A 14,428-nucleotide genomic window follows, 5' to 3' on the forward strand; every position below is an offset into this window, starting at 1 on the left:
TGCTGTGACGGCTGCATTGTTTCTTGCCGACGTAGCTGTACGTAGCAGGGTTGCATTGGCGGCTCTGTGGATTGCACTTAGCGTTTTCGCCATGTTTCTTCCGCCATCCCCGCCAATAAGGCGACCTCCGCTTGGTACGTCCTTCTTTCCTCTCACCATCGTCGCTTTACCCTTCCTTGTAAACTCCACCGCCATTGACCGGTGAGAAGCCACGGAGGTCCAATAAAATCCCATCCCCCAAGTTGTTCCGCGGATTTCCGCGAGTTCGAGGGCGACTCGGGGAAAATGGAGGGCGCAGGAGGGCAAAGCGAGGGTAAATTTTCAAATAGGTTTCCTTAGGGAGAAACGAGGAGCGAAGGGAGAAGTAGGAGAAGCAAGAGAAGGAGGAAGACAAGCGCGATGCAAAGACGGCGCTCTCGATTCATCGCGTCTCAAGAGCAACATCGGCAGAATTTAATATCGGGCAACGAAAGTTTAATTAGCCGGAAGTTAGGAAGTCGCGACTTGGTGGAATTTGCACTGGCATAGCGCACAAATAGACAAGCAGACAGACGAACGCCGAAGCGAAGCGATACCCCGTCCACGCTGTGTTTGTAAAACGCGATGGCGAATTGTAAAAAAAAAGGGCAGAGCGTTCAAGAAATGTCCTTACTGTAAAACGTAATGAAGATTTCTCTGAATGGCGTTTAACTCGGTCGTATTATACGCGGACTTAAGGGAAAAAATTTAATTAAAACTTCAGAAAGATGTTTTTCAGCCATTTAAACATCAAACAAGTTTGCAAAAGAATGATATGCGCAACATTACCTACTTTTATCTACAAGATGCCGCGATATATTTTCAGTTTTCAAACATTTTTTTAAGCTAAGTGTTTTCAAACGAAATTTTAACGAAGATTTCAATTAAGTTAAGTTTAGGGTAATATATAACTCCGGTACATACGCCGCACCTGTCAAAAACTTAATTTATTGAGTATTATTTACTATATTTAAAGTAAACGAACTACATCAGTAAAAACTTTATATTGTCTACTATTATGAAAAAAATATTAGAAATCTGAAATATTTATATTTCGTATTAAAAAATGAACTTTTTTAAACCCTTGCATTTTTGCCGTATATCCCATAGGGGTGGGATATGTGGCTACTTATAGGGAAAGGGAGAGTATGTACGGCTCATGAAAAATTTACAAATAATGCGTATAAATAAGACGTAAAATGACACAATAACTTATATAAAATGCGTTTATGAAGTTTTATTAAGGAATAAGAATGATAAATATGTATATGAAGTAATAAATAATAATTACAATCTTCCCACATGTATTACAAGTGTTATGATATGCGGTACATATTTTATGTAATGCGTTTATTGCATTTAATGCACTGAATTCAATCTGCGCACTTTGTATGCTTTAGACATAAATTCCGTTCGCTAAAAATGCCGTATATCCCAAACAGGTGGGATATACAACACAACAAACTGAACAAAGAATACAAGAGCAAAATACTTGTATTTTGTTATACAACATGCTTTACTATTCCTCTACACTCATGCATCATGAAATAACCACTAACTCTTTTGCATGTCATACAGTAATCATTTTATGTATTATAGATTATAATTTATGATGGCGCTACTTAACACAGTGTTAAACCGATTCAACTTCACAATAATTTCATTAATATTAACCCTTACCGTACTATGTACAATTTGGTGCCTCATCCATACTATCAAGGGTCACTAGAATCTCTTCGTTTTTTCACCTCTTCAAAATAATTCAAAAAATCTCTAAAAATTCACCAACATACTTTCAACTTTCTAAAATAAATATTGACTCTTTATTTTGGAAAATAATAACATGTAATATAATTTATAATTTATAATTAATTTATAAGACTCAAAGAAACTTGCACGAACAGGAATCGCTCGGTCACTAGTTACCCATATTAGTACGGTAAGGGTTAACAGTAAGAAATTGAAATCGTAACACTATACTAATATAAATAACATAAAGGCATGTAACAGAGTAGAAGTTGCGGGAAAATTACCCCTACTCCTTCTATTTTTTCTGACTTCTGTGGCGTAAATCCCAGCGCGGCGTATTTGCCGGAGTTATCCTAACTAAATTAGGTGATGATTCATTTGTGTACTTGATTAGATATTATTTAATTAAATTTAAATTTATTGTCCAAGGACTGATTCGAAGTTCGCTGCATGCTAAAATATGTTGTACAATACCTAAATAATCAAAAGGGTACAGAATTACGCAAATAAAAATTTAGTTTATTGTACAATTAATGATGATGAGTTTAAAGTCATACTAGAATTATCGATGTTCCAGTTTCGAGTTTTAATACTAATTGCTGAGTGCATACAGTCGAGATTAATTGAATGTTTGGTTCCCGTGAAAACAACAATTTATCTAGAATTCATCGTAAAGTTGTAAATGTTAAAATCAAATTTGCAGCTAACTGTATCGGATTCCAAGCGATGAACAAAATTGTATTATAGAAAAATCCACTATGTATATAAAATCTATAGATATACATATACATATCTCTCGTTTCTATCATTACACCATTTTTATGTATCGTTTCTAATTGTCTACAATTGCGAGACAGCTAATACGTTAAAATGTAATATACAGGTATCTGAATTAAAATATTTTAAATAAAATTAAATATATGTACACATGTGTGTCTGTTTTCTTCTCTTTTTTTATAATTACAATTTGTGTTCTTCCTCTTTAAAAAGGAATTATAATTAAGTATATTTTATATTACTTTTCTTTAGTTTTTTTATTACATAATTATTTAACATACGTGCATGCGCTCTTTTATTGTGTTATTGCAAAATCTAATAAATTTTTCTGTTTTTCCTCCGAGTTTAAGTCTCGACATTGTTCATCACGTGGAACTTATGCTCTAGAAGTTCGTCGTCTGTTCACGACGCGCTTACTTGGCTTGCGAAATTTTTCCGAATATTCCGTACGGAGCTGGGTCGTAAATAAAAGGGAATCGCGCAAGTTTCGCGTACCCGGCGGCGGACTGTTCAGGACCGCAATGTGAATTGCACACGGGATTTCGGTTGGTGTCTCCCAACCCGAGTTGGAGGAAAGCGTCGGAAAGCGTCGGAAAGCGTCGATTCGGCGTCCCGGCACGCAGTGTAGTGCTCTTCCTTTCTCTCTCTCTCTCTCTCTCTCTCTCTCTCTCTCTCTCTCTCTCGTTTTATCTCTCATTCTCTTCTTATGGTCTCCTTCTCTCTTTATCGATGCAAAAAGACATCCCCGAGAGAACAAGATCACCTCGCCGACGAAGGCGGCGAAGATGCTAAACTCACTGGGAACTATTCGGCCGTCGAACTAATTTAACGCTCGGTTTAACAGGGTCGCCCGACCTGTCCTCGACTTGTTCCACTGCGATGCGAATCGCAGCCATAAAGGAGCCGTCGACTATCTCGATATGACTTTCGCTCTATCTCACCGACGAACTTTCAGTAGAGATCGAGTGACATTATCGTCGATAGTTAGATACCTTCTGGTGTGCTTTCTCAGTTACGAGATCGCACGTCTCGTCTACTTAATGAGAATTCAGCGTAAATTTAACTTTTAGTGTTCTTCGTAAGTCTGGCAATCCTCACGATGCATCTCGGCACGGAAAAAAGTTTGGTACGGTTTTTTCGGTTTGGAAGCTTTTGGCCTGAAAGCCGAACTGAGAGCGTTGGAAAAATTCCAGCGATCTTAATTAATGTTATGTTCGGGTGCCAAATGGTGTCTTTTTTCGAACGAGATTTTTCGTGAATCGTGTTAAATTAGATGTTACGCATTCTTCTTGGTTGGCTATGTATCAAATTATCTTGTTCATTGAAAATTAATATAAAACTGACACTAAAGTTCTGTTTTTAATGTATATATTGTATAAAAATATATCAATAAATAATTTTTATCCTTTATAGAACTTTCTAAAATCTAGAAATAGATTTTAAATAGTTCTTTAAGTTCTCTCAGTGAATTATTGCGAATAGATAATATGCTTTCAAAATTTTTCGCCTGCAAAAATTTTCCTTCGACACGATGAAGGTAAATATTTCTGTACCTTACGAAAAAGTCACGCGACGGAAGCTATTAAGCATTGTAAAGTATCGGATGTTGGCAAAGACTGGATATTAAATTCCATCCATCCGTTTGACAAACAATAGTTTCGCAAACATTCTCGAATGTCCATGCGGACTAATTTTTCTCCACGACAGAAGCGCTGAACTCTTAAAAGCAAGGTAAGTTTAAAAATTGAAAAGACATATCGATATTACGTCGCATGATCAACAGCATATTAGGCGATGCTTTCCGCGTGGTCTTAAAAATTTCAATTCTAAATGGTCCGCAATTCGCATAGTTGCACCCAGCTTTTTTTTAATGGATGCCACTACCTCGCCTAAAAGGCTGCGCTTCTCTAAAATGTGGCGGAGAAGTGTTATAACTCCGACGTGTCGCTGGCACGAAAAGCAATGAAAGGAAGGAGGAGTGGTGAGAGGTCACGAAAAATACGGGGGCGGATAATGGCGGTGTAGGTGATAACAAAAAGAGGCAGGAGGACGCTGAACCGCGAAAACAAGACACTGACTCGACAAAGCGGCGCTAAGGCTCTTTCGTCGCGGTCGTGCCAATCCGTTATCAATTTCTCATCGGCAGTTTTTACGCACGCACAGAAAATTTATTTTCGACAGATGATATAAAAAATACTATTCTCGATCGTTCAATTGTTTTATATTAACAATATGTACAGGGTGTTAAAAAATCATTCAGCACTTATATAGTAGATCTACGATTATTTATATAGAGTCCCGATTGCAATTTGTTCGATTTTGGTTTTTTTTAGTATAAAAAACGCGGAATTCTTTTTTATTTTTATAAAAAACTTTAGAACTATAAAAATGTTACTAGAACTGTCATTATTTCTTTCATATTAATAGATCGTCATGCTAACTTCACGGATACCCAAAAGTGGGATCTGTAAAGATAGTTGACGTTCTATTATAATAAGTTAGGTATTATATACTAACATACAAAATTGTTTATAAAACGTTTCTCAGAAACGATTGAGTTTTCGATGTATGTTCATTAAGGCTTTTTTACCTTAACCGGCGTATGCGTTTTATGATTATAGTGACACTAAGCACATATTGGGCTATCACTAGATGCAAGAAATAAGAGATTATTATTATTCTAATGCTGCAATAGTATCCGTTCACGTTTATTCCACGTTCGCAGTTCTCCTACTGTCTCCTAATAATTAACTTATCAATTTTGCTTTTTAATCAACGACACATTATTTTAGAAAATCACAATGAGATAATTGGAGCATCCTTAAGTATGCTTAATGAAAGAGGATTAATGTAGCGACACTTTGTGCGTCTCTGGAATTCGCGTCCGTGATACCTCTCAACTTCTCAAATGCACAAAGCGTTAATTTAACAGCGAGTGATGTTGCTAGGAAGCGAACAATATGTTCGTCTAATTCTTCCTTTACCAGCTTCAACGTGTGCGACCAAAATAGACAAGATGGTGCACTCTCATCATTAGCCTTCCATTGTTCCGTAGTTCTCATCCGCGTTCGACCTATTTTATGCCTTATCAGTCAGCATCTCTACAAGGCACTGGCTGAAGTGCGCCGGAGAAACTATTGAGTTCTCGTGACGACGAGATCGTCTGTACCACCGATCGAAATTACCGTATTCTCGTGATGAGATCGTCAGACACCCTTTGTGCCACCATCCCGGATGGTTTCTATAAACACAATATACCGCAATATATAACTTCGGCTAAATAAAGAAGATAAGCGACGAGTCACTTATAAATTAATCATAAATTAATTAGAAAATTGCTAAAGTAAACTCTTCGTGTTATATGTATTTAATCCTTGACAACTATGAAAACTACATCTAAATTTTAAAATGTCCTATTTGAAGTACAGAATGCAAGTAACCTATACTTTCAGCGATACAGGAAGATTCGATTTTAACATATACAATTTAAAACTTCATAGCATCAATTAAATATATTTTACAACTATTTGAAATTTTCGCTTCTCGAGTCTAAATGACTCGTTGCTGTAATCACGGATCAATTATAAGGTATAAATAGTGACTAGAGAGAGAGAGACAATCTAAGTAATTTTGTCAGTTTAGGGAAAATTGCGAAGGTGAGTTAAATACTGAAAAATTACGATGTTGAAAAGATATGGTTCGACTAAATTTCCAAATAAAATGAGATTTTATAAATTTTTCCGTGAAAGGAATATCTAATAAATTCAGAGAAATTAGGGAATTTTCTCGAATCTGTGCATGGGACATAGCAGGTGCAGCCTGCCGTTGTCCCTTCAAATACCGAGCATATTTTCGACGATGTCGGTGCATTTGGCTCAACGGGTCGGGAGAAATATCGTCGGCGAACATTTCGGCCATTAGCATTTCGGACACTCATGATTTATTCATGAAGAAAGCGCCACGTGCGACCGGAGGCCGAAGAGGAGGCTGAACTACCAGAGGTCGGTGGCGTGTGGGAAATGCGCAACAATGCATCACGATTCGCTGTGTGCGGAAGGCCAAGCGTGAGAGAGCCATGTATAAACGTGTTTAGTTAAGTAGATGCATAAAACGCGGGGATATTCTGCGTCTGGGCATCCCGAGAAATGCTACGGATGAACGGCCGCTCACGTACAGGGTGGATCACAATTATGCCGCTAGAACGTTTTACCCTGAACACGTGAAACGTAACGGGCATAAGGGATTAGCGAGATGTAAGAGATCGCCGAGGGAACGTTTATGCATGGGCCGTGAGTTCCGCGAAAGATGCGCATTTACATACTTTTAATATTTTTGAGAGAAAGACATTTAAATATTTCATATGTAGAGAAAAAGATATTGCACAATATTATATTTTACGTATAATAGAATTATTTTATACTGTATAAATTTAAAATTTTATTTCAAGATAATTAATAGTTGAGCTGTATTATTGTGAAAATAAGAAAGATTGAGACCAACGCCGGAATTCTTTCTTTTTAATCAGCATCCCTTGTCGGGCATTTCTGCAAATTGCTACTACTAGACTATTCGGCGTGTTAATTATTGCATAATTAATGCGTCATTATTATTCAGCTTTTTACGTGCTTAACTTCGTATTTTCCTTTCCTCAACTTCGTGGTAATCTCAGAGCTCACTTAGTATCGAGGGAGGATTTCCGGACTTCTACTCGAAGAGATCCGGGTTGACGGACTTACGAGAAGTCCTACGAGGACTTACCGGTAACCACGAGTCTGGCGTACGAGGAACTTTCCACGGTGTCACCGGTAACGTGGTGTACAGTGCGGCAACGGTAGGTCGAGTGAGCATCGGCTGGAGTCACCGAGAAGATGAGCAGCTCTCCGGTGGGCAGCATATGGTGCTTCTCGCCTGCAAACAGAAACAGCAACAAAGCGAAAGTCAGCGATATTGCACGGGAAAAAGCAAAATGTTTCGCATCGTTTGTCTATAAATTCGGCGCTACATACAAAGGAAAAAAATTTCTCTTTGAGAAAAATATAATCAGCAGTAAGCGCAGAACGAAAAAATTAATTATATCTCATAAGATTTTATGTAGGATATTAAATTAGATGTGACAGAATTATTGCACAGGAGATTCTATTATAAATCAAAATGTTTTTATAGTTAAATGAATATATTGTGTTAGATTAATTTTATATTAGTATATTCCATGTTAAAAATGAGACAGGTATTTGCAAATTCGGAAACGGTGGAGGGAAAATTATTTTTTAAATTTATCCCAACCCCCCTGCCTTCTCTTCTAAAGTGCGACGTGAACTCCGCAAAACACTCAGCGTGACGCATTTTTCATCGACTCAACGAGCCGCTTTCTCATTCTCTCTCCTATATTCGCGCCTGTCTCGTCTCCGTTGGCCTTTCATTAATATGGAAATTTCTTTAATGGAAAAGTGCGCAGGCGAATCTCACGCGCGAAAGCGGTCGGCTATAAAAATTGCGTTATGAGAAACAATAGTAGCTGCGGAGAAAATGATTCGTTAAACTAGTCCTCTGGTAATGAAGGGACCGACTCTGTTTAAGCGATTCAGTATAAAAAGAATGATCAGCAGCAGGACCACGTTCGACGCGCTGGAACGCAAAAAGGAGAAGTATCGGCACGAGTGAGAATCAATACTCGTAAAAATTCGAGCGTAACCACTGGGAGAGCGTGCCTGCTAGCACACTCGGTGGCTTAAAACGGTGGATATTCCGCTAGAAAAAAAAAAAAAAAGATTAACGCCTCTCGAGTGAATTCCACTGACGATCGGTGTTGCACGCGCTCGTGCCTCCTATCGTATCCCCGAGGATAAAGCTTCGAAAAAATTATTTAAAGAGCTTTTAGACATTCTGATATGTCTCCCTCTTCTTTTTATTATATATTACGATGTTGCATTTTCTACTAAAGTTGGGAAGAAACAGAAACTGGATCACGAGTTTTCATTTATTAGTAATTTGACTCGTGATCTTTATTATTAATAATATTTTGATATTATAAATTTGTGCTATTTTCAACGCTAATTGTAAGAAGCAGAATAATCTCTGATATTACTGTATTAATGAATATTTCAATAATAAATTGATAATTAACGCTCCGCGTACACAAAGCGAATGTACGCAACATAAAAATATATTGTCTTTCCTTTCTCTCTTTCTCTGTCTCTTAATACAGCTGTCCGTCATATTTAATAAATAAATGGCACACGTTTGCACGTGGTAAAATATAAACGTAGTCAACAGCTTGTTGTTCAAATCAATAAACTGAAAAACGTATCTAAAAGCATTCAACAAATATACATATGTTTAAGCCTGTATTCATAAATAGAATTATTATATTATTCTCGTTGCAGCCGCAAAATTCATGTATAAAAAAGAATATTAGAAATGTAAAACGACCCTTTTTCATTTCAATGGGCGTTAATTAATCGCATTCCGTACAAGTGTTCCGTGTAAATACATAATGTTCGATTTTTGAGATAAAATTTATATTTTAAAACGCATTGCTCTCATAGAGAATACTGGGCAAAATTTTTAATTCAGAGAATTCTAGATACGAAAAACATGTTTACTATCGAACTCTGTAAAAGCATCGAATATAGCATATTACAAGCCCAATAATCGATCAATCACGCGTAATTATACCTATGCCGAAATTAATATTACGAATTTCACTAACTGTTCGCAATATGTACGAATAATTGAAAAATTCTCTCGCAATGCAGTGCAGGAAAAGAGACGTATAGATAGCTACAGAGACAAAGAAAGGGAGAAAGAAAGAAGGGTGAGGGCGAAAGAACATCATAATGAATTAATTTCCTGATGGTTGAACAATCGATAGAACACGTCGAAGTTGAATTCAAATTCACCGACGTTGAATGCTTTCGACAATGAACGAACATTAATCAAACTCCTCTGGAATTTAATGGGCCTATACCATGGAAAGCCGATTCTCCGAAAGCTTTTCGACGCAAAGAGTTTTCAGTTATCTTTCTCGAAATGGCAATCGTACTAACGGGCTACTGCACTTCCTCGTTTTACTGATCCCATGCACTTGATATTCTGCATTATGAGGATTAATCTAAGCGGGTAACATGGAGAACACTTCGTTATTGGAAAATTTTAATTTCCTCGGTAAACAATGTGCGGAATGTAGAGGCCAATGCACATTTTGCTTGCGTAATATTTTTTGCGATAAATAAAATTTATATTACACCGTTCTTCAGTTTCATTTGCCTTGTAAATAAAGTTGTTCTGGAGATACGAGCTTTTTATCTTCTTCATTAAAATTCATACGAGTTGTACTGTAATACAGTTTATCTATACGATCGAATACGAAAGCATTACATAATTTTCATTAATAGATGTACAAGATTTCATTAATTATTGCTGTACCTCGGAAATTTTTTTTCTCGGGTTGTTTTAAGTTTCCATGTTAAATAATACCGGAAATATTTTTCGGTTGAAATTTTTCACGAAAAGAAAGATGACTCTCTCAGTTAAAGAATACGCTTCGGTAATTCGTGATGGAAGTTTCATGTCTGCGGCTCCTATTTGTTGCGCGCGTTTAGGTCAGCGTCCGGATATACCTGCATCTTTCGCATCACGTGACACGAATTAGAAATCTAGCGGACGGAAACGCGGTAAATGAGAGCTGCGCGTCCAATCATTTTTTTTTCCCTCGGCCGGAATTCACTGCGGTCGCGATTACTCACATTTTTCCGCAGTCGCGCTCGGAAAGACGTGCATGTATATTATATCATGGTGGCGCGCCGGCGTTTTCCGCGTCCGTAAGCATGTCGGCCGCGTGTACGCGTGACTCCGTGGAAAAATGCATCGCGCGAAAATACCTCGCAGTTTCTCCCTCATCCCTTTACCACCGTACACTCTCCCTCGTGTCTACGACGTCCAAAACGAGTGCATTTTCCACCGATGCGTCCGCATCCGCATCGCGCCGGCAATGTCAATATTTCGTTGTTGGCGCCGCGAGCATCCCCTCGCCGTGTGTGCACGTTTATAACGGGAGAAATTGCGCGGAATTCCAGCCGTTGAAATGCGTCGGGAGGGAGAGGGAACAGACAGAGGGTACGGGAGGTGCGAGCAGGAATGCACGTAAGTCTGGTTACCTTAAGATCGGCTTGTGCGGTGCAATGGCGGTGCATACCGTCGGCGCCCGCCAGCTGCATACGGCGATGAATGCCGACCGTATTGCCACCGTATATGAGAGAGAAGGGGGTAAGAGAAATGGATGGGTCTAACCATGGTAAAGAAAAGAAGCGTGAGAGAGGAGAGACGGAGCAATGAATCGATCGTAATAAAAATAACTCGAGCGCGAGGGATTCTTCGGCGTTTTGTCCGCTCATTGTGCGCCGCCCCGGAATGATTATGCGCGGCGATCACATCGTCGGGCATGAGAAATAGTTGGCATACTTAAGAGGTTCGAAGTACGGAACAACCTTATATATAGGGATGTTAAAATTTATTTCGAACTTGTTGACAATCGACTGTGGCAGTAATTAAATACCTAATCGGGTTGTATTAACTTTAATTTTCTAGCTTCTATTCTGGCGGGATCTAATTAATTTCAATTGTGCTTCAATTTTCGATAAAACGTTAGTTAAAATTGTACTTTAATTATTTTTTTTTTATATATAATGGAAGATAATTATATATATTGTGCTATAATTAAAGTTTGCAATTATATTTTATTCTTAAATATTTATTAGAAGTGACAGTATTTTATTAATATTAAAATCTTTTTAAGAATTCATATATTTTATTTATAATGGATGCGTGTATATAAATAAAAGTATCCATTTTATGGTATATATAAAACATCATCGGAAATACAGAATGTTAAGTAACAGAAATGGCTATGCTGTAGCTGGTCAAACGCGGATATTAACTGCTTTTTTATCTGATGCGCAAAGAAAATAATTAACTTCAATGGAAATAAATAAGATATTTGATGCAATTTTTGTGATTAATTAAACTTTCTATTAAATAATTAGAAAGCATCATCTATAAACAAAAGCTAGTAAAATTTGATATTTATTTCCATAACAGTTCTTTATATTTCTTTCATGACAATGCGTACAATATCTTTAGCTTTATCGTACAATGTCGCAAAATACTAAAGCTATACTAATAATCAAATTTTACCATTAATAAAATTCATGTAGACCAACAATCAAAATTCATACAGTTCATAACCAATACTAATTAAACTAATATCAAGGGAATTTAACAGTACTTAAAGGCAAAAGGGATAGAGAAACTTTGCTATGGCCAACTGAAATCCCTGCTGTTCCTCAGGGAGACTTTAGTACAGCTATGAGATTCATGCGCGAATACAATTTCGTGCTATAATAAAGGTAATGGACTATGTTTGAGAGTTCACGAATCGCGACGAACCGTTATGGACTTCCGACCAAACACCGGCGGTGGTGGCCAGAAGTTATTTGTTTAGTTGATGAAGCGATGACCTATCCGACATCGCGAGAGCGAGCTCTATGAATATTTTTATAATATAGCCGAATGAACACCCAGTTAAATACGAGTGTGTCAGCGCATAACAAATCAAAAGTGTATTGAAGCGGAAAGCAAATGCATTGTTGCCAATCTAATCGGCGTAGCGAGATTCCTTTCAACAATGAATCTGTAAAAGGATACACATAATGGAGAGTTGACTATAGAATCAGATGCCACAAATTAGTTGTGCTGTGAAATCCATGAAATACTGATAAGTATGTGAAATTTCCTGAACGTTGAATAAATTAGTAGTTTATATCCGCATATTGTTAACCACAGCATTTGAACAGCATCCTTTATTTTCAATATTTTATGTATACGTGAATAAACAAGATGTTCTCTTTGTGATATAAAATATTCTATCAATTATAATTATATACATAAAATGTAAATATAAGTATAATTTTAATTAAATTGTATATAAAATAATATATACAATAATATATATTAACATTTTATATCAATATATATATATATATAAAATTAATATATATATATATATAAATTGTCCAAAATTTAGGAGAAATGTGGTCGAAATTTGAAACGTATTATTCATCAAGTGGGATATTAAATACACTCTGCTTTCGAATTTATATATATATATGTATAGTATAATATATATATGTATAGTATAATACATATACACAAGTAGTGACGTAATATGTCTATTCGATATATCTCTCACACCGAAGCAATAATCCTGTCGAGCGTTAATCAGCTTAAATGCAAGTTTAATCAACAAGTGTATCAAAACTTATGCCCATTTGCGTAGCTCTAATATCCGGGTGGGATAATGTCAGTTAATGGCTACTGCATGTTCTATACATATTACATATAATTTAAAGCTATTGGATTCCGTATAAATAATAAATCACATTATAGACTCTCGATTTTTATCTCTCCTCAAAACTTTTTTCTCCTACACAAACATCTATGTATTATTTTATAAACTGAAAATTTTTATCTTTTAATTATTTATCTTTTATTACTTTATTACATTTATTCCCTCTATTCTTTCATTTCTTTAGAATTGTTTAAAAATTAAACCAGTTAAAAGAGAATGAAGCGAAAGAATTAAAAGACAATGAATGCACTAAAATGCTTCGAATGCGACGAATGCGAAAAAGAACGCAATAGAAGACAGGGGGGGGACTACAATTTCCTTCGTAATGGCGGCCTCGGTCTGAGCGTGGATGATTTATGTATACGCCGATTATTACCGAAATATATCTCACGCGTTGGATTTATTCCGACTGCGAGTGGATTCTCTCTGGAGTGTCGTGTACGAAACACGAATTCGCGGATTTTTAAGGAAAGTTCGTTCCGTTCCCATGAGCGTCGTTCGTCACTCGCAGAAACCGCGGTAAATCGACCTCGAGTCCGCGAAAATTACGTTATTCCAGCAATCTTTGTCAATGCGCGGTTTCGCATTCACCGCGTTATATAAGATTGAATATAAAATAGCAAATCAGAAACATCAGGCAGTCACCGCGATTACCTATTTATATTTATACAAGTTTTCGATAAGGAAACGCTAGTTTTCTACGGAAACGAGTTATAAAATGAGACTTAAAGAACCATTAAGAGCGCAGAAATGGTGATTAAAGAAACTTATGCTGCGCCATTTATTTGTGCGGACGCTAAGACATTTTTCGTCATGCTTCCTTATGCGGAGCAAGCACAATTACTTCTTTCATGACTTCACGGAATGCTGGTAAGTGCGCCACTTTACCTCGAGCGTCCGCGACTTATTGCGACTTCGCTTAAGTTCGCAGGGACAAAGTACGCAAACTTTCGTTTTACGGGGGTTAAAACAGGGACGTTGTCAAATTGCGTTTCGCTGGATTAATTTTTCAAGCGTACAGTGACGATGAAGTTCCAAATGACGGTGATAACTCTCCGAACATTGTTATGTTAACAACGCAACATCATTATAGAAATCTAATTCTGCAGGCCAATACTGAAAGACAGTAATTAATTACTTATTTTAAATATTAAAAACACTGTTGTTCAGTACTTTTAGTACTTCAAATAAATAATTAATTACTGTCTTTCAGTAATACTTTAACCAATATAAGGTTTTTGTAAGGAAAAAAAAATATTGCCAAGTTCTATAGTATCACACGTCAGATTGCTTTAAAAAAGAAATTAGAGAATAACGTGATTTACAGTGCAAAAATACATGCAAATAAAATTATTCGCGTTGTATTAAATTATTCGCTCGACACAAATTTCATTAATCTTATTTAGTCCACGCGAGGATTTTTTTTTCGATTCTTTACTGCACACGATAAGTCACTCGTGTATCAGATTAATTTTCATC

At 36.7% G+C, this 14,428-nt stretch overlaps 1 protein-coding gene across 2 annotated transcripts in view; it reads right to left on the reverse strand.

Annotated features, from left to right (window-relative positions):
• LOC108766863 (Down syndrome cell adhesion molecule-like protein Dscam2) overlaps positions 1-14,428 on the reverse strand; it is a 189,180-nt gene that overhangs the window by 71,934 nt on the left and 102,818 nt on the right. For both annotated transcript variants that reach the window (XM_018516398.1, XM_018516397.1), the window contains exon 5: positions 7,303-7,452. In XM_018516398.1, the coding sequence (XP_018371900.1) occupies positions 7,303-7,452 (150 nt within the window). The remainder of the gene's footprint in view (positions 1-7,302; positions 7,453-14,428) is intronic.

The sequence above is a fragment of the Trachymyrmex cornetzi genome, unplaced genomic scaffold (genome assembly GCF_001594075.2).
Source record: "Trachymyrmex cornetzi isolate Tcor2-1 unplaced genomic scaffold, Tcor1.1 scaffold637, whole genome shotgun sequence".
NCBI lineage: Eukaryota > Metazoa > Arthropoda > Insecta > Hymenoptera > Formicidae > Trachymyrmex > Trachymyrmex cornetzi.